Below are 21,510 nucleotides of genomic sequence, written 5' to 3'. Positions count from 1 at the left end.
TGAGGAAGCAAAATTTCATCCCCATTTTCCCTGTCTTTAGTTTATCTGCTGGACGTGCAGTAACAGTTCAAGGGCCAGGGGTTGTTTGTGCATGCATGAGTATGACAGGAAGTTATCACGGGACGGATGGGCAGTTTCCAAACTTGAGGAGAAGGAGGAAACTTCGATTATGAACTGAGGTAACTGATGAAAAGGGTTGATGTATATGCATACCACACTATGATTTTAATTGGAACAGATCTTATAATAGGGAGTTATCCTTGTTTTAAACTGAATTTTTTTAATCGGGACAGTATTAAGTCAACCGAGAGTGTGTAAGATCTTCCTGTTCGCAGAGAACTATAGTCTATACTCCTTACTGTATTAGACAACACAGAAAACGAGTCTGCTTTATAAATTAGCATTCTTTTCAATGAAATACATGGTTTCGTGATATATTTCCCAACTATACTGACTTTACAAGTGGTATGTACATTCTTAACATACTAATCTGCTTTTGTCTAGATACGACAATGTAATCAAGACCTTGGTTATTGACAAATGTCGTTTGCACAAGAAAAATATATTCGATTGTAAGGACTTTAATGCATTTGCTACCGAAAGGCATGTAAGGACTCTAAACTCTAAGCGGATTATTTTTGATGCAGTTTGTGCAATGCTAAGTTAAGTAGTTAAGTTATAAGCTAAACAAAAAATATTCAGTCGTCAAAGACTTGTAAAATTTTCAAATCAGTTAAATTGCAAAACTCCTTTAGTTTAAACGTAGTTTTCAATTCTTGTTCAAAGACGCGATAATGAGAAATTATTTAATGACTTCTCTGTCAATAGCTTTTTGTGCAGTCAAAGTTGGCTGACGCTGTTTATGGTGTAAAATACAAATGTAGTAATCTGAATCTTACTTTGGATGAAATACTCAAAAGTGTCTAAGCCCGATCAAAGTCTAGATTTACTGTGGTACTGTTTACTTTGCTGTACGAGGTGGCTCCATTAAAAGGAATAGTGTCTGAGCATGGACTCATCAAGTATGATCGTCCAGATGACTCACAGGTGAATCAAAACTGATCGAGCTATCGAACAATACTTTCTTTTGGTGCTGTTTGTTAGGTTACACAAGGTGGTTCTAACTTTTGAGTCTGTGGTTGAAAGACTGAGGTGTTTAAATGAAAGTTACTGAAGAGTACTTTCCTGTGGTACTGTTTTATTATGCTGTACAAGGTAGTTCTAACTTTTGAGTCTCTAGATGAAATCCTCAAGTGAGTACTTTCCTGTGGTGCTGTTTAATGTGCCTGTACAAGGTAGTTCTAACTTTGGAGTGTGCATGTGAATGAAATCCGCAAGTGTTAGCATTCAGGAACTCAACAGTACTTTGGTGCTGTTTGTTATGCTGTACGATGTATCCAAATATAAGATATGGTATGGCCGGTTCAGTTTTCTATACGCATCTCAGTGGGCGCTTAAACTTTCGAGTGTGTGGATTGAAATCCTAAACTGAAAAGTCAGTCTCTCCAAGAGAGGACCATATGGTTCTTTTCATAGTAGTTTTCTTGAAGAGTTCGCTTTGCTTAAAAACAGTTGTTACTTGTTATCAATACTTGCTTCAGCAACCTACTATACCTCACGCTTCAAATTGAACTTAATCTCTCCGATCATTTTGCCCGACAGAGGCGATTTTTGTAAATGCCTTTTGAACGTGAAAAGGAAGAATGAATAAAGAACTCCGTGACATAGAGGAGCAGCTTCGATTTCTTTAATGTTGATGAACCAGCTTGGAAGTTTTGTGACCAACCAGCGGAGTTCAGTTGAATTTATTCTATTTCAGCCATACTTACTTTATTATACTTGTTATTTACTTTTATATATTTTGTCAAATCGCTAAGAAAGTTAATCAGCCGTATTACAATGGCAGTCAATCAGCTCGACTAAAGTTCAAGACGAAATAACTGTAAACAGTTTCATTCTTGTTGTTCTTTGGCTTGCTGATGATGAAGCGATAACAACTAGTTCATAGGTTCTCATAAACGATAATATTCCAGAAGGGTGAAAGTGTCTTTCAAAGGCAATTTCAGTCAAAAAAGTATCCAGATGCTTTTATTCAGGAGCCGCCGGGTTTTGAATAGTCGGCAACGGTTCCTAGGCGCTGAACCGAGGGTTTACATGAAAAACGTGCAGGCCAGTGCTCATCATTGAAAACGTTTAACGATTACAATCTACTCTTACTTACATAAAAAGGTTAAAGACGTAGTGCTCTCGATTAACTCTGCTCTGACTTGAGTAGTCATTACTGGTGAAACAGTATCTGACTGGTGCTCCAGCATGTAAAGGTTCCATGAGAGAGTAAAAATTCTTCTCGATCGCTTTTTCCATCTTTGTTTAGTTTTCAGACCTCAATTTGCGAACTCTTACTATGATGATAAGGATAGTAGATAAACAGCGATACTACTGACTAAGTAGTCAAAATTCCAGACGACGAAATTCGTCCTCGCAGTGTTTTGCAGTTTTCTGAATCTTCTTTGCGGTGAATCAGTTGCAACGCTTAGCGTCAAAACATATCGCACGAAAACCCATCAAGAGAATCGGACAACGTATGTTTTAGTTCAATACGTATTCTTACTGGACGAAGCCGATTACATTGTAATCGTCTTGGAATCAAATGGCGGTGTTATTCTGATAGTTCTTACATTTTTTGAAACGGATAATACTTGCTGTGAGAAAGGGCAGCCTGATAGATTTTTATACTTTTATTGTATATAATGCTTTATATTACTTTTCGCTGTCAAAGCAGTCATAGAGGTCAGTCGATTTCTTACACAACCCCTCGATTAATAGAAAATTCTTTCACCGAAGTCTTGAGCTGGTTCAGTATGGCTGACAGAGATCGCAGATATTTTGAGCGATTTCTTTGAGTATGTTGTTCACTCAGTTCCAAACTTGATAGGCTTCATCCGGTTTTACTTCGCCGGCTCCACACCAGCAATTCGGCTACAAAATATTGTCAACCAAAACTAGTAACTCAGAGACTTATTTATCTGAAGTGTGAAACTCGTCACGTAGGAGTAAAAGCGGCCAGAGCAAGGTCTTTCTTCAGATTCCTGTTTGGTGAAAAATGTAACTCTTTATATATTCACTTCGATTTTTCTCTTAGATATGTTAACGTTAAGAAATTTCTTAATAGGGGCAGTTTTGAGAAGTCATGTGAGGACTAACCCGAGAATTCTTGAGGAACTTACATCACTGAGTGCACGACGTCCATTCTTCAATTCCTGAACGTGTTGGCCCCTGCATTGAGTTGACATTCAAACTAGTGAAGTTTTGACCTTTTTATGGCAAGGCTTACATAGTATGAAAAAAAAATGCATTATCCTTTTCGTAAGTGACAATAATTCAGTCATACTGTTTCCCACGCTGATGTTTTAGGCCGTCCGCGCATAGAACTCTAAGCTTCGTTTCTACGTTTCTACGTCGCCTCCTCGTGAACCCGGCACCAGCCACAAATAAACGCGGACGATTATGAGCAATGAGATATTTAAAACGGTTTCATTTGGCTTTATTTTTGTGCTGTAAAAGGCGGTTCTAACACCAGATTACATTGGATTGATGCAGTCCTGAAGAGTCCTCCTAAGAGCAGTTTTTATGTACAGCCATGTTGACCCAAACTTTCCAATCGTGTCGTTGATGATGCATACACGATGCTTTGATTTTCCAGTCTCGATGAAATACTCAATTTATAACTACACGATCACAAAATAGCTTATAAAGTATTACATTTTGTGAGGCTGTTCAGTATATCTTCACCATGAAGTGCGGTCCATAAACGTTCAGTGTATTGACACAGTTGAAAATATATCAATTTGTATTCATAAGACTGGGTGCTAATTTCAGTTAACCTACAACATGGACCGATTATTTTCCTTAAGTTAAGTAGAGTCAGTTTTGCAATTCTGGTAAAAGAATTAAGAACATAACTTGTCAAATTCCATGTTTGATATAACGGTACGGGATAAGGCATCAGAAACAACATGAACTCTCATCTGATGGTTTCATTTGCTTACTAATGAGCCACTGTAAGTTATCTGGCAACATGGAGGCAGTCGATCATTGCCTTCGTCGAGTGTCAGACATAAAAATTCAAGAAACAATCGTTTAGAATATTACCTTTTGCAAACTAATGAAAAACGTATCAGGTTCTCTGTGAAGGTAATACCAAAAGGTTTCATTTGAATGACCATAACACAGGATTAAATGATAAAGTTCCCGGGGGGCGGGGTGCTGCTAAGGCGTATGTGCCGCTGGATGGGATCGCATTTTCACGACTTGATTGACTATAATGGGGTTGCATCAGTATGAGAGTTACTAGAATGATGGGGACGCACAGAGTTACTAGAATGGGGACGCACATTTTCGGTCTTTTCAGGCGGTCAGAAAATTCAGGTATGTAGGGATTGAAAAATAGAAAATTTACACCACATTAAGTTTAACAAATTTGTCAGTTCATTTGATAAAAAGGCTTTATAAGGTAGATACATAAACAGAAAGTGACTAAGCTAGGATTGCGAAAATTAATTTTTTCCCAGAGTGGCTAAGATGGGGTCTATGATATGGTTACAGTAGACTATAATGGGGTACGGATTCTAAGAGACCAGCGGCACGTACCCAGCAAAAATTAACCCAAGTACCCCCCGCCGAGTCGGATCTGCGCTACAGCTTTTTCCATAAACGACTGAGAGACTGAAAAGGTGTAGCGTCTTAAAAATCGACTGTGGTTTTTAAATTCATTATTCTACAAACTCCACTTTATTGCCTTGAGCTTTCTGTTCATGGATTACCCGAATGCGCTTAGAACAGTAACAGGCGAAATGGTGTACATGCTGTAAGAGGCTTTATGTCGAGCCAGTTTTGTCTTTACTTGTTTCAAAATGTAGCAAGGATAGTGCAGCGGTCCTTCTGATACGAACTCGCTCAATTTTAAACATACGTTTCTTCTTGTTGGTATGAAGACAAGCACTTTACTTTACAAATGTATATCAACGCAACCTAATGGCAAAAAGCAAAGTTTACAGTATCGGTCATCGGTCAATATTAAAGCTGATTTGAACGGTCAAGTTCCAGACTGTTTAGCGGACGCATAAATCTTGGACCGCACTATCAGCGCTTTACTACGATAGAACACTTCAGGGAAAACTTTATTCACACAAACTACCCACTAGACACAAAAAAAACGTCACCGCCAAGAACTGTTGAACGAAAGGTCCTATTGATTGATCAAGTTTTGGTTGAATCCACTCCGACTTAAAAAATAGAACCCGTATTTTAAGATTTACTTCAGAATCGCGTTGACTCTACTAGTGCTATGATAAGTAGAAATATTTACACTCGTTCACTGGTCCGATTTGCTTGCTCACATACTATCCAAAGAACTCAGTGACCCAGTCATATAGACATAAAACATCGAAAACATATGAAACTGTACGAAGCCTTGTAGACGGATCCCTCCCTCGTGACACCTCTAAAGTAATACTTTCAGAGGTACATACTGGTTGACAGTTTTATTTACTCAGCAAACTAGAGTTCTATTGCCAGCGTTATTCCTAGAAGGTTTAGAGGCACTCAGTAGAGTCAGGGGGTAAATGATCTTCACAATCCTGTTAGATGGACTTATACAAACCGAAAGACTGAAATCCTAAAGTATACCTATTCCTACGTTTTTTGTGGTAATTTCTTGTGGCACTGTTTGTTTTTTAGCAGTTTGCAAATAAAATCTGGTATATTTTATTCTTAAAAAATTTCATCCTTTGTATTGACGGAGACAATCCAGTAAAAACCATGAACAGCCAACAGAATTAAGCATCACACAGCTAATTTTTTCGCATGTACGTTGCGGACATTTTATTCGCATAGATTTCTCAGTACAACTGTTTTTAAAATACAGATAATATATTGTACTTTTATTGTTAATTTTGTTGGGAACTCTAAGGCAATATTACCTGCATGCAAATATATGTACAAGATCCGGTGTTTACTCGCAGCTACGTATCCTGTGTTAACCCTTCCATTCCTGATAGTGGCCAAAGGTGAATACTACAAAAAATTCAAAATTTATTTCTATAAATTCCCAAGATTTATATATTACTAGGCAAAAGTTCTGCTAAAGAGGTTTCATTTGATTGGTAACATCACAGGATTTCGTCCCGTGATACAAAAGTTAAAACATGACCACAACTCAGTCTAGGAGGGAAAGGGTTTGTGTGCCTGCTTGGACCAGCTTTACTTCATTCTCAGCTACACTTCAGCCTTATCATATGTTTTCAAAAGAAAGTATTTGGGCATTGTGAAACGTTCTGATGCCCGATTAGCAGAAAAATTGTCTCTTGCGAGTATAATTTTTCAGAGATTTCAATGGTATCTGTACTCTTTGAGCAGATGAGTTTTAGGAACGTGACTGAAACCATTTACTAGAAGAATTATTGCGTATACCAGTGTCATAAACATTGTTAGAGCTTCCCTAAGTAAAGAATTAACCCGCAGTGCACATTTCTGTTTGACACATTCTGAGGAAAACGCGCGACCTAAATAGAACTTTGCAGAACATCTTAAGGGTAACCGAGACTTAAAACTATTGATTTAACCTACATTGGAAATCTGGGGAAAAATTAACCAGTCAAATAAGAATGTCATATGAGTACTTCGATGAATTCCTCCTGAAAAGTGATAAATTATTCATAACAGTATTTGTACAGGTTTTCACGGTTTTATAAACTTCCCAACTCTCTGTGGTTAACCGAAGTTCCTCCATTCTTCCTTTTTGAATGACGAAATCGTGTCAAGTTTACTCGCAAGCACGAACCAAGCAAAGAGCTTTCGCTTTTTCTCACAGCAACCAACCAACACTTTTTGACTAAAGATGCTGGAAGTTAAAGATACGTATTACTGAAATAAAGAATGATGCATCGAACACACCCTGTTTTACACGTAAAAAGCAATTGTTAAGCAGAGCAGGTAACCACTTTTTGAAAAAAAAACTACTTCACTTTTTCTATTGGAAAAGCTTTCTAATACTTTAACCACACTGGAAAGCTAGACATTTATGTTAATGATTTTTCTATGGTGAATTTTCTATGCCTTGAACGCTGCCAAGGTATCTAACTACTAACTTGGCAACAATCATTCTACTCTACGTAATTCTATTCGGAAGACGAATAATATGAATTAACATACTGTTATATTCAGTTTTTAGAAAAGGAATTGCAATATGAAAGAAAAGAGAATTTTCTCTTGACTTCATTTAATGTTCTAATACAACACGAACACCGCCACTTTTGAACAACAAAATTGATGGAATTTACATTTCAAACTCGTGTATTTGTATAGTTCACTTCTGATAAAATTTAAATTAAGATGATTGTGGTACTGTACAGGGTTTTTTTAAAATACAAAACTGCAGGTAGTGCACCTAAAATGGGAAAACCACTTTGTGGAAATCTGCACAATAATGGACAGACTTTAAAGAGACTCTGCTCTTAGCCTGGTCTATGGTCTGTCACCTCTAACAGCTTGAACAAAGCTGCAGTCACTCAATTGCGAAATGTATTCTCAAAAGTACTTCTGAGGAGATTTTTCTACCACTTACAATACGAATAAGCTTGAATGCAAGAAGAGTTCATCGATGAAATAGGCGCCGTGTATGAGTAGGAATTGCCGTAAGAGTTTGTGTAGTCATAAGAGGACGGGTACTGATTTGTGAAGCAGTTCCCCACTCCATTGCTAAAGTCGTTTGAATAACATGGCTGACCTTCTCGGATTAACACTGGCACCGGTACAGTCCTAGGGTAAAGTGAATGGGAGTCCTTAAACTCTCCAGCTTCAGTAGCTTGCTTCTTTTGTTTATATCGGTGATTCTGGAACCAAATTTTCACCTGCGTAGGAGTTAGGTTTATCATTCGGCCCAGTTGTTCCCTCTCAGGAGCCGAAAGGTATCTTTGATATCTAAACCTTCTTTCCAACTCGTAGATTTGTTGTTTGGTGAACAAAACGCGACGTTTTCTCTTCTTAGGAGCTTCACTGGAATCGTCTTTGTTGACTTTTGTTTCTTGCTTCTCCATGTCACCTCCCAAGCGTTCTTCGCTCAACTCAGGATATGATTGAGGACCTAATCAAGCAAAAGCGGGTAGAGGCTTTTGATGAGACTCGATAACACCGATTAAGAGGTGATTTAGTTTTAAACTACCAGCAACGCGGAACTATTATCAGGGACCTCAATGACTTACAGGTTTCTATTCGTAATTTTAGGTAAGCTGTCCTGAAAATGCGCGATTAAAATGGACGCAAAAACTCCATCTAACTCACCCTGCATACGTACGTGAAAGAAACTAAAACGGAAATTGCAAAACACAAGTACTGTTTGTTTTCAGAGTTATTTCGCAAAATTATTCGCCAAATGCAACTTTCTGCTTTTATGTAAGAAGGGTATTTAAATATTGAGAAACTGCTCTTTAGCTTTCTTTCAGTACATTTCTGCACAGATGACGCTTCAATGAAAGATGTCATTTCAGGTTTCAAGTCACGGAACTTTGACCACGAGCTTGTGAGCGGTTTTCTATAACTATAGAAACAAGCAATCGTCCTTCTAGGTAAAGAGTGGTGAGGCAGAAAATCCTGCAAGAATTTGAAAAGAGTACTTTAACTCACAGAGTTTAACATACCCGAAGAGCTGTCTTGGCTTTTGGCGGAAGGTGGCATCGCTGTTATTATGCAATTAGATCCTTTTGGCCGTTCGGGGGAGAGATTAGCACCTTGACAAATATTAGGAACTCTTGTAGTTGTGTTGGAGCAGCTTTGGAGACACGATTCCGGAAGACTTAGGATGTTCTTTACAGAAAAAGAAGACATTACGAGTCCCAACGGAGGGTGCTCAAGATGGCTTCTGGCCTGTTGTCTGTACACAGATCAAAGGGTAGGCAAGAATGTGTGGGATGGTTAATGAGCAAGCTTGAGACACGTCATGTATGACTCGCCTGAATTGACATAGAACACATGTTATTATTCACTGTTTGAGGAGAATTTATTTAGGGTGATAAAAAGATGTCACCTCTCTGACATGCACGTTAATTAAAATGATAGCTATTGAAAATCTTTGAACAAAGCAAAAGACTTTATAAGACCAAAAACGCTTCATTTTTCTTTTCACTGCTGACTTCTGATCATTCGTTAACAGCGTATCCAAATTAATTCCCTAATCCCATTTTGAGAGCTGTCAATCGCCTGTTCGTTTGTTTTCCATGGTGTAATTGAACGATCTCTGACCACTTCCCTTTCTCTCATGTCTTCTGAGCATCACGCCTCTCAAAACATTGAATTAACTCTGTAAAGGGGGGCGGGAAATTCATTGTTCGTTGGTGGAGCCTTGGAATTGTTTATTAAATAAAGTTAACTGGATTAGCACTTGAGCAATTAACCGTTTAGAAATCGATTTCTCTGTTCTCATGAACTGAAACAAGTGATCCCCTCTGGAACAACAAAGTTTAAAGCAATAAAGCGTTTCATACTGCATACAGCCTCCCTACATCATGGCGGGAAATATCTGTGAATTGTAAAGGATCATTGATTTTGAATTGCTAATAACAGAACAGGACAACCCTGACAACTTTGTCTTTCTGAAAGAAACCTCAGAGCTGAGATTGATTGATAGATGTTGTTTTTGCTGAAATTAAAATATATTCTTTTGTCTAGCTCGACAGGGGAAACTTCCAAATCGCTGCTGTCACAACAAAAGTCGTAGAGAAATCACTTTTCATCGTAATGGAAAACACGTAGTCTTAAAATTAAAACAGGAAACGAAAAAAATCATATCTTGAAAGCTTTAAAAGATTTCTTATTCCTTAATTCCTTGCCATTAGTTGATGACAGCTAGTTCATCTTAGGAAATCTCGAAATGTTTTGATTCAGACTCTATATCTCGACGAGATACATGAATTCTTTTAAATCGTCTCTTTATAACATTAATTCAGAATTTATTTTTACAGAAATTTGCACGCAACATTACAAGGCTTACCGCACCACTTCAATCGATAACGCATAAGCTTTATAATATCGGCAATATTCACAAGTTTTCTTGCTTTAATCAAATGGCGGATTCCCTTCCACCCGCCACTAAGTTGATTGCTATTTAATGAACTTTGGGGGTGGTCTTTCCATCAACAACTCTCGAAAGCTTTTGACAATCGACTGGAAATGTTTCACTCTTTTAAATGTTTAAGGGCCATAGGTACTCCGCTCACAAGAATGACTGACAGTGATTAAAACTATAACTGAATAGCTTTGGGCTTCCTTGCCATTGACAAAGCCACTGAATCTTTTTTTTCACAGTCCACAGCGTAGCGAGCTCAGGGTGATCCAATGCACAGGAAACAGCTTTGTTGACCTCAACAAACACACATCCTTGCAATGCTACTGGTGAACGAAAATGTTTTAAATACCTGTTTTTTGGGATTACGGTCAGAAATGACAGACGTCCATTGACCCTAAACAGCTCAAGAAGTACACTTGGTTTTGTCGTGGTTTCTTTACAATGATTTTATCACATACTAATAAACCACTCAGCAAAAAAAATCTTTGAAACTTCTAAACAAGGGTGTACTTAACCTGATACATCTGTTACGTTATTCTCTTTTCCAAAAGCTTGTCGAGACACGCGAGGCTTACTCAAATGTTTCATTGTTTTCATTACCTCGTCCTTCGCTGTTAATCTAAATCTCAGTTTCAACTTCAAGGGTCAAAGGACAACTTTTTGGCGTCATATGCTATCCTTTCTGACAAGTGGTGCATATTGAGATGACGGTGATTTTGCCATCGATAACGAACATCACGAAATGGTTTTGCAGGAGTTCGTAGTTTTTCTTTAAGAAAGCGGTGTAGAGAAATTGTTGAGGGGGGAATTCCAGGAGTTGCCAGAAATTTCTGGCAAAATTAACCCATTGACTTATAATTACAAGGGGGGATTTATATTCCCCTTTTGAATTCATCGGTGTACGCCCCTTGTCTGAGCCTTTTCTAGTTAAATGGTGGGCAGGACTAACTTTTTGACCCGGACACACTAGGAAAACATGTTGGCGCCTCAGAGTGACAATGACCAGATATTGTAGTCAAAAAGTTTTTTTGAGGATTAATATGCAAACAAATCAGGAAGTTTTATGGTTCTTACAAAGATTTCTTGATACAATACATTTTAGAGACTAAAACAATGTTTTTCAGTGATTCATGAATTAACGTATTACTTCACGAAGAGAAAGTTAAGCCGAAAAGCTGTTTATATTTTCTATCGATGTCTGGGACGCACCTTCATGGCAACCATGGGGGCCTTCTCTTTCTGAATATGGCTAGTGGACAACGTTTATTTCTCTGATTGACTTCATCTATACTTCTGCTTATAACACTTTCAGTTCTAAGATATAATAGTAGTGTGTACAAAAATTTGAGAAAAATCTGAAATTTAATTTTACGGTACTATCGCGGAAAAACAAACGGGTTCTAAGTATTGTAGATGAGGTTCATTTTAGTAACACTAAAGGGTTTCATTCACAGGCTCACAAAGACCCTTTACTACCGAGGCGAGTGCAAAGCACTCCTTTAAGCGCCAGCTGCACTGTATACAAGTGGAAGCTGTTGGTTTGAACCCGCAAAACAATTGCCCTGTGTGCCCAAATAGTACCACTTGAATTCCAACCCCACAGGATTTGATCATCGTCATCTTTCTGTGATAATTAAGGTTTTGTATACAGTATTTAGGGCAACTTGAAAGCTGATGTCATTGACCTACAGCAACACGTACCCACCGACACACACATGAAAACTAGACCACACTAGTGGCGTCTACTGACATAGGCTCAAATGTTACAACTGACCTTACTATTTATTTTAAGTACCATGCGACAGTTGACAGGTCACACCACAGAATTCTACCAACAGACTGAAGAGTTCAGAACCACCTTTCTTGTCTTCATTACTGACTTTGGGAGAGAAGAGTAAACATATTTAGAAATCATTAATCTTTGTTCAGAAGAAGGCGTTACAGCAATAGAGGTGTGTTACTGCTTGGTAATCCGGTGAATGTTAAAGTGAAAGATCTGATCTTGTATTTCACTGGAATCTCTTCTTACCGATGTCCGTCGTAATATGGACCTCTCTATATCATCACGGACAGTTATGTTTGTTCTGTGGTTTCCAAACTTCATACAGTCGCTACCTCTTTAATACGGACACCTTGAAGACGGACCGTTTTGGAACAGACAAAACTTCTGAGAGTTTTTACCTCTATAATCCGGACACCTCTGTTTTACGGACAGTTCTGTTTCCAGTGGTTACCAAACGTCACACATTCGCTACCTCTATAACACGAAGACCTCGAAGACGGACAGTTCTCAAACACACCAAACGTCTTACAATTCCTACCTCTATAATAAGGACACCTCTATCACAGACAGTTATGTGTGTTCCGTAGTCACTAAACTTCGTCCATTCCTTGCCTCTATAATACGGACACCTTAAGGGCGGACAGTCCCCCTGTTGGTTCGAAAGACACCAAACGTCTTACAGGTCCTACCACTATAATGACACCTCTCTATTACACACAGTTCTCAGTGTGTCCTGTGATTACCAAACTTCACACATTTTCTTCCTCTATAATAACGCTTGAAGATGGACAGTTCTCTTGGTCCCAAAGACACCAAACTTATTACAGTTCCTACCTCTACAATACAGACACCTCTCTATTACTGACAGTTCTCTTGCTCCCAAAGATAGCCGGCAAAACTTCCTTCATTTGGCCTACCTCCATAATACGGACAACTTGAAAGTAAACTGATTGGGAATGTCACTGCCCCCCTTAGAGGGGTGACCGAGAGACTTGACTTAACAGTATCTTAGCAAGCACCACTATAGGGCCATAGAAAACCCTCCCTACAATGAACACCAAGAATTGGTCCCTTTTGTTCTTCAGTCCTTTTCTTTGAATCTCCATACAGCGAACACCTCTTTTAGATGGACACTCAGTGTCGCTCCCAACGGTGTCTTCTAGAGTCCCTAAGTCATCTTTAAAGAGAGTTGACTGGGTTCCCCTTAATGTCCTAGGAGATTCGACTCGGTATATAACTGGTATGGTATGGTCACTACAAAGTTTTAATAAGCATTATGATGTCATTTCTTTCGTGTATTAGAGTATAGACCATACTAAATTGTTGTCTGTTTATCTTTTACTATAACAATGATAGTTCTCAACGTCCATTTCTGGTGAACTTTCTAGGAAAACCGCGCGCGAAAGACAGAGAAAAATAGTGTGCCATCACTACGTCATCTCCATGGTCTGCAATCTCACAGACCATAGCTTTTGCCCAATCAGCGAGCGACAAATAGCTCAATTATTGTAAAAGTCACAATAGCTCTTAGTTGATTCCGCGAGTTTATTTTCCTTTCTTAGTATAGTCTCCTTTAGGGGTCAAATCAAGCCTGAATTACGCCCAGATTACTCTCCTTAGCAGGGCTCCCCCGGTGGGTCTTAGTTGACATTCTTTTGTCACGCAGAGATACTGTATATTCTACTTTTGACGGAAGAATGTATCGAGCTATACCCAGCTAAAAAGAGAAATAAAAAGAAAGTTGACCTCATTTAGCTGTCACTGTATCGTGCAGGCGTTGCGTCTCAATAAGAATCACCTTTTGTTCGGGGTCATGCGTGTGGTCCCCTCTGAATAAATATTTAGACATTTAGACGTTTGCATTGAGTTCAAGCAAGCCAGCTAGCTTGAGTCACCCGTACACAACCAACAGTGTCACATGTAAAATTCAAAGGACAAAACAAAATGAACTTTCAACTGTTAAACGCCCTCTTTCATCCTCACAGCGAACCTTAACTTTTCAATCTTTAAACGAAACCCTTGAATAAAACCTCCTCAGCAGTACACTCGCATGGCACTATTTGCTCTGTTTGTAGTTCTAACTGACTTTTCAGTCTGTGGACAAAACCTAAGCAGTGGACGTTGAAATGAACCCTTTGAGGTAGTTCTTTTGCAGTGTCCTAATTTTTTGCAGTAATTAACAAAATATAATTTTAGAAGAAGTTTCTTTGGAAGAAAAAGCAAACAACAGAAAGTGATGCCCACGTAGTCCTTATAATTTAGATGCAGGTCACACACTAAAGATATTATGTGGTTTTACAACAGTATGGAAAAAACCTGATAAAATATTTGCATTTTCCTAAACAAACAGGTCAATGAAGCAATTCATAGGATTTTTTATTACACACGGTGACATTTTTGGAAATTTTATGATGTATTCTTTAATAAAATGAAATAATAACTCATAAGGGATGCATTTTGATGGCTAATTTCCCACACTATTATTTTGAAAGCTTTCCGGTTGAATTCAGGTGCTGTCCTTTACTTTATTCAGGACAATGTTTATTGATTGACTCAGACATGAACTTCCCTTTTAATAATAAAACAATCAGTCAAAAACTCGCTAGCCGGGAAGAAAACCAGGAAAAACCTAGACCGTCTTTGAAAATTTAACCGTAAGATAACAACTACATCCAAACTCGTCACCTTTTACAAGTCTTAGAAGTAGTTAAGTAGTTACAACAAGGTCTGTTGAAATGAAACTTTTGCTCAGGCACTAACAGTTTGAAAACTTCTTTGGGAAGGTTAACCCAGTTCATGACACTATCTATGTTACTTCAATTTCATGAACCCAAAAATACGAAAAACTCTGTTAAGTAATTAAGTAACGGGCCTCCCTTCTTTTTCAGTCCTTTTTCAGGATGCTTTACCTTTGTCTACAGCAATCTGGCGATAATTTGAACACAAGAAATAAAGGAGTTAAAATTGCCATTAGACTATTCTTAAGATAATAACATTTAATCTAAAATTAAAATGAACCTTTAAGCCGCCTACTCTCAAGACAGTGTTTAATTCATTTCTATGGACTAACAGTGTGAACCACTACAATTTTGCCTTCAGATTTTTTTACTTAAGTTCAGTGTTTATCGAGATATTCTAAGCAATAATCTGGTTCATTCATTTCACTTTCTTTCTTTTTCTCTCTCTCTCTCCTTTTCTCTATCTCTTGCTTTCTGTTTCGTTCTTTTTTTCTGTTCAGCGAAAAAAGTTGTTACAAGTGAAATGGCTGTTTCCTGCGACATGAAAAAAAAAAAAAAAAATTAGAAAAAGTGTTAAAAATAGAAATTGGTTCAAAAATTTATTCCATGTGAACAGCCTTAGTATGTCCATGTTCTAAACTCATCTGCAGTGTAGTAATGTCAAAGTTTAAAGCCAGCACACAAACGATTGCTAAAGAAATTCAGGGTTTTCATTGCTTTATTCAAAATACTCACTGACAAGTTTTGCTTTGCATATATGGCAGTCACTATTTTTGTCTACTCCGCATATTTCGTCTTTCTTCATTTTTAAGGTGATGAAAGAGTTAACTGTTGTTTATAGTTTGTGGAAGATTAAGGCGTGACGTCGATTTTCCATGAATGCACCCTTGGAATATGGGAAATAGAAAACTGAGTTTCATCTAAGGTTTTCACTAGGGAGTGACTCAAGTGCTGAGTATCAGCTGCCTTTGGCACAGGTAACTTTGTCGTTTAAGATGAGAACTGAAATTGTTTTGCGTTTTTAATAAACTTCTCTTTGTTTTAAATGCCTTCTTTCACCCATTATGACACGCGCGAGCGCGAGCAATGTGTTAAGCTTTTATTCTATTCCATTCAATCGATAAATATGCGGGCAGAATAAACGCCGCGCGTGGCATTACACAACGGAACTGTTGTTTTTGACGGTATTGTCAACATAGGGTTGGCATAGACGCCTGGTAGATCAAAAACACACACACTCTAGCTGTCAAATTTAGTTTTATGAACTGGAGGGAAAAACTAATTAAACTCCAAGTCAGGTTCATTCATGAAACATTGTGACATTTGACAAGCGGACTTGTCTGAGATTTAACAATAGATGAAACTGAGACTTTTATGAACTTATCGTGTCTTAAAGTATTGAGACATCAATGTTGTGAGAAATGCCATTTACCTAACGTTCTAGTTTATTCTAATGTGTTTCCGACAAGCCAACAGAAAGATTGGGACCGTGTTATTATTGAATAGCGAAGCAGGGTGTTCATTTCCTTTGGTGAACAGCTACCGTGTTCTCACAAGAAATCTACCACCAAAAGCAAACAAACATGCATGCAGTAGACATTCCTAATGCTTTTATTCGATAAAAGATTAATAATCACGGTTTCATAAAGAGTAATGTGGACAAAACACTGGTGTGCTTCCTTGCAGTGTTGCACAGTCGAACTTGGGACAATAAAAATATGATTGTCAAATGGAGATGAGGTTGTATGAGAAATGGTGTTCCGTGTAAACAGACCGACATATTGGTTCATACCTTAATAACTTGGTTAAACCTTATTACGGTCAGATCGGAAGTATCCGTCAATCTATTTACTTTGTTTCCTTAATCCTGCCAAATAGATCTAGCCTTAATATTGCCAAAAATTAAGAGTGCAAAAATATAGAGGCGTTTTCGTTTTCGTTTTCGCTTCCTCACCTCAAGCATTGCTTTTCTGTAGTCTGGCAGAATGCTTTTTCTCGCCAAATGGAAAGGCTGGATAGGGAGATAATCTCAAGTAGTTGAGAAATTAAAATTATCACTCTGATGAAGGCTTGAAGTGAATAACTTTATAGGTTGAGTCTCCACCAAACTGAAGTGCTTTGAAGATAATAAATGTATTCACAGTCTGCGTGTTCGTGGTATTTGTCTCATGCAGGCTCTAGATATTGGTCGATCGCTTTTTTTGTTTAAAAACAATTTGGTACCTGCTTGAGCTGTCCTTCCTAGTTACGCATAGGATGCTTTCCTTCAGAAAAATGTCTTCTCTTAGCTTTTTGTCTCTGCTAACAAACTGCAGATGTTTTATGGCCTGTTTTTATGGCTAGCTTCTACTGATATATGAAACGGCTGGCAAAGGGTCTTTCGTTTAAAGGCCACGCGGTTTTGTGGGCGTGTAGCAAAACTGTACAGAAGAGGTAATTACTATGTAATACTTTTAGTTAGGCCAAGTGTTGTTTCCTAGTTCATCTCTTCTTGGTGGGACCAGATTATGCGTTGAATACATATGTAGGCTTTATCCATTACTAGATTTGGAGGGTACATCTGATTTTGCTAACTTGACTTAACCACTGAAAAGCTAAATTTTACTGGATGCTCTGCTGAATGAAAGCTGACCAGTAGAAAAAAGTAAACTAAGCATCGAAATGTGAATTTGAAACTCGTAATTCAATAGCAATAATTCATCCTGCGTTTGTATCAGTTGCGAAATAGCGTTTAACTGACTTTCCTAATTTTTACTTAAAAAGAGTTTTCACATCCTGTGGTCTTCTGCAAAGGGACCGACCCAGAAGTTAGTCTTGTACGAGAATCGATCATATAGCTAGGAGGAACTGGGATGATCATTCCAATAAGGAAGGTCAAAGCATCACATTATTTTGCAATGAAATTAAATTTATGTTAATTTTTCCGTCGTCATTTCTTGTTTAATTTCCTTTTTGATTTTCGCGGTGCACCTTATTACCTGTAAAAATGTTCAACAACAGTTTCTATGCTAGTCACTGCCTCTGTAAGACAATTCAGTGCGTGCGTGTGACCTCAGAGTGAACCTTCCCACAGAAGTTTTTTGAAAACATTTCCTCTCTCCAGCCCAGTTTCAACTGACCGCTCTTAAGGGACAGAATTCTCCCATGTTTTTCTGTAAATTATCAGTCAATCTACACTCCCTTAAGTTTAAAAAGGTTTTTGAACAAAAGCAAAAAGACATGATAAATTGAGTTTGGGCAAACCACGGTCAATAATTTGGGAGCAATTTTTCCCAATTAACACTGCTAGTTTTGGAAGCGCAGGCCCCACTTTTTCAAGTATTTGTTCCATTCTTTCCCGACCTTATGTTCAAGTAAAGTAACTTTTAGCAAGAACACTGAACACACGTTTAAGTTATTTCCACTGTTACAAACTTATCTGATGGATTTTAAGTAGTATAAAAACTCTTGATAGTACTCCTTTGAAAGGATGCATAAGGGTGGGGTTTTCAAGTGCCGTAAATGGTTACAACTTAAGACATACGATCATCACTACACAGATCTCCTACTGACAGCGCTTCATACTTAAAGAAGGTTTCTATTATCATCCCGAGAGACGGAAGGAAGTACTACAGAGCCACCAGCCTGAAGTGTGCTTTATATCCTAATTTCCTCGCACGCCAAGTAAAAATTAGCCACAAAGACACCATGAAATAGATACGATAGCTTTCATTTGACGAAAGGTGCATCTCGCTCTTGAAGTTTTTTTCCATAACATGCGGTAGTCCAAAAGACGCCAAGGTCTTAGTGTCGACCTTTGCGATATAATTGACTACCTTTTAAGCACTGTGATCTACGTTTATTGGATCCAACATACACACACAGCAAAGCTCGAATGAACTCCACTATCAGTGTAGGAGGCCAAATATTTGTTTTTTTATCTATTCACAAAAAATACCTTCTCTCCAAAATTACTGTAACTTGAGCGTCTGGTGAGAATTTTGCTTTTATTCATTATTATTTCCCAAGTTAAGACATTCAATCCTTCAGATCCTTGTCTTTACACTATATGCTGCATGTGGTTGGCCCAAAACTTCTAAGTCTAAATTGATGATTATCGAATCAGGGAGTATTCTACCGTTTACAAGATGCATTACAAAGTAAAATACCCTATACTTTTGTTTGTCGGAGGGAAATGTTCCCTTTAAGTTGTATGGAGTGATTTGGGGAAAAAGAATGAAGGTTTCAGAATCCGCTTTTCCTTCATCAGTATCGGCAAAATATTTTCCGTTATAATTCATCATCAGGAAAGTTGAGGTAATTTGCGTCTGGGGCTTCATTCAGTCTCGTCATAAAACCGTTGTTTGCGTAAACTGGAAGGATAATCTCGCAAGCAGCAAGTGTTGTTTGAGTCATTCACTGGTTTTGTTCCATGCAATAAGTTACAGTATTTTGATATAAAGGCCACATTAGTACACAAAGTGGACACTGTGAAAATTCGTTTCTGACAAACTCGCCCAAATCTAAGATTGAAAAATAGTCCCAATTTTCAAAGAAGGTAATGAAAAATAAATAAAAGCTTTGAAAGAAAAGCACTTTTTATCGCTTTCATTTGAATGGTCGCGTTTCCAATAGTTCAACTCATATCCATACCATGGCAAAACTGAGAAACGAAATTTCTGCGAAACTCTCTTTGACTAGGAATAAAATTCTAGAGTTGCTTTAGTAGCTTAAGAGAAACAGTTCTCAATACCGTCTCACTGCTTCTATATAGAGACGACAATCTAGGTAGAGTGGACGGATGACCACATAATAGAAAGGCCCGAAGTTGCTTGTGGGCTCAAGTTATCAACGGCCACTGTAAAGATCCATAAGGAACTTGTAGGTTTTTTTTTTTTTTTTTTGAAAGAATCTCAATTCACACAAATTCTTACGAGATATTGCAGTTTTTATGAATCAGGTTTCCTCTTGGCCCAACATTTATGGTTTGTTTTTTCAGTACGCCAAACAGTCAGGTCATTTTAATTTGGGTATTGCGGCCATGTTTGCTTTTGGACACTGTTTCTTGTATCAGCTGTATGCATTCAACAGTGCCGTACTGGTTGTGCTTTCATTTTTACCAGCTGATTAAAGCCAATACTATTAACCACTAAAAGTCAACGAACTCATTTCTCGCTCCCTCGTTCTATGTCTTAAAAGCTCTGTAAAAACTGGTTCATTGTTTATACACCTTTGTTATAGTTCTACGCCCATCTTGTTTGCCATAAAACACTTATCTCGAACCATATCTTGATGCTTTTAATGCCTTTATCTTTCTTGTAAACTTATATGGTCATCTGACTCGATTCGTATTTGACGCATATGGCATGGCAGGATCGTGCCATATGAGCTTTTCAAAAGCGGAATCTTCAGACCCTAAGTGGAGGTAACTTGACACCCGACCTGTGAATAAATCCATAATTCAACATTTCGTTGTTGTTCTTTGGTTTCTCTTCCATTGCGTCGAAAACTTTTCAGTGTAAAATGGCCAGCTCGATCGAGTCGGACATTTCCGCATCGCACTGCCACATTGATCCATTCTTATTATACTTTGTGATAACTTTCTGGTTTTAGAAATTACTAACTCGATCACATCTTCCTGTTCTCTCGGAGAGCGGCACAATTATTTGATATCCTTTTTGCCTCTGAAAGTATTTCGTGATAAGTAAAATAAAATATTTCCAATCTTTAACTCCTTATGGAAAGATTTCAAAACACATCATCCAGAGAGAGTTGATGGTCCGTAACCGAACTGATTACATCCTTTTCAAAAGTTGGTGGCATCTATGTTTTTTTCTTCCTTTTTTTCTTTTGCATTTTTGTTTGCGTGTGCATATGAATCACAACAATGACTTCAAGAGGAGTTTTGCACCGTTACAACACTTTTAACAACTGCTAAGCTACTTACGTTGTTCTGGCCACCAAGCCAACTTGAGACCGACTTCCTATTTCAACACAGTTCTTTTGGAAAACTTCCTGTGTTCAAAGAAAACTTGACGGGTCGTTTACGCCACCTTAGTCTGCTGTTTCTTTCTCCTTAGAGGAGTTAAAGTGGTCGTTCACCTCGCCTAGGAAGAGAGAAACCATCTGATTCATGATGCAACGTACATTCCCTTTGATGAAGGGTTCTTTCGCACTAAATAATTAATTAATACAACAGATACCACACGATTCTTTTCACCGAACAACCAGAAGTTTAACCGATCACCACTTAAAAGAATTGGCCTCACCCTCTAAGAATGCAATACAAGGTTGATAGCACGAGATTTTATGTATATAATATCCTCTAATTTGATTTTCATGAAAAGCATCTGAAACTAGAGTCGGCGCAATGCTAAAGGATTTGGAGATTTTAAGGTGATAAAAAATGGCTTTTGCTCTCAAAACAAGTGCGTTGTGTAGACTTTTTGGCACCTAATATAAAAATATTGATATTACAGCGAATAACCTTGAGACTTGCTACCCGCACTGGTATTGTGACGCACTGTTAAGAAATAAATTGAACCCGGGCGAGCGAGCAAGAGGGTTTATCAGTAAAGGAAACGCTGTGGGGTGTACATGCAGTAGAATCCCGGTTTATCGCACGCTCTGTTTTTCGGAATTCCCGATAATTCGAACCAAACTTAACTTCCCTTCAACGGTCAAAAGCTGTAATCTCACCCCCGATTTTTAGACTTCCCGTTAATTCGAACCAGTTTGCTTTTTGCAAGGTGGTTCGAAAAATCGGGATTCTTCTTTATTTTGTTTGCCCCAAAACCGAGAGTAGAGTAAACAGTTGAGTTCAAGAAAGAACGTTAAAAACTTCCTACTTGTCTCCTTCAAGAGCATGCATAAGTTCCTTAAAAATTACC

The 21,510-nt window shown here is 38.0% G+C and overlaps 1 protein-coding gene and 1 long non-coding RNA gene across 2 annotated transcripts; one reads left to right on the top strand and one right to left on the bottom strand.

The window, feature by feature from the left end:
* Positions 1-207: 207 nt before the first annotated feature.
* On the top strand, positions 208-9,444 carry LOC140923902 (uncharacterized). Its single transcript, XR_012164195.1, has 3 exons — positions 208-1,047; positions 8,048-8,201; positions 8,547-9,444. It is a non-coding gene; the product is annotated as an uncharacterized lncRNA (long non-coding RNA).
* On the bottom strand, positions 5,857-8,883 carry LOC140923895 (homeobox protein Nkx-2.5-like). Its single transcript, XM_073373915.1, has 2 exons — positions 8,697-8,883; positions 5,857-8,143 (listed from the first exon to the last, which is right to left on the bottom strand). The coding sequence occupies exons 1-2, from the start codon at positions 8,881-8,883 to the stop codon at positions 7,614-7,616; spliced, it is 717 nt and encodes a 238-aa protein (XP_073230016.1). The 3' UTR covers positions 5,857-7,613.
* Positions 9,445-21,510: the final 12,066 nt, after the last annotated feature.

The sequence above is a fragment of the Porites lutea genome, chromosome 14, assembly GCF_958299795.1.
Source record: "Porites lutea chromosome 14, jaPorLute2.1, whole genome shotgun sequence".
NCBI lineage: Eukaryota > Metazoa > Cnidaria > Anthozoa > Scleractinia > Poritidae > Porites > Porites lutea.
Note: the sequence above shows the minus strand (reverse complement) of the source record. Positions and strands in the feature narration are given on the sequence as shown.

Bases quoted from the DNA above. Each gene is read 5' to 3' on its own strand.
- LOC140923895 (XM_073373915.1), bottom strand. From the start codon at position 8,883: ATGTCTTCTTTTTCTGTAAAGAACATCCTAAGTCTTCCGGAATCGTGT. The intron at 8,144-8,696 runs GTATGTTAAACT...TTGCTTGATTAG, and splicing joins AAGCCAAGACAGCTCTTCGG to GTCCTCAATCATATCCTGAG.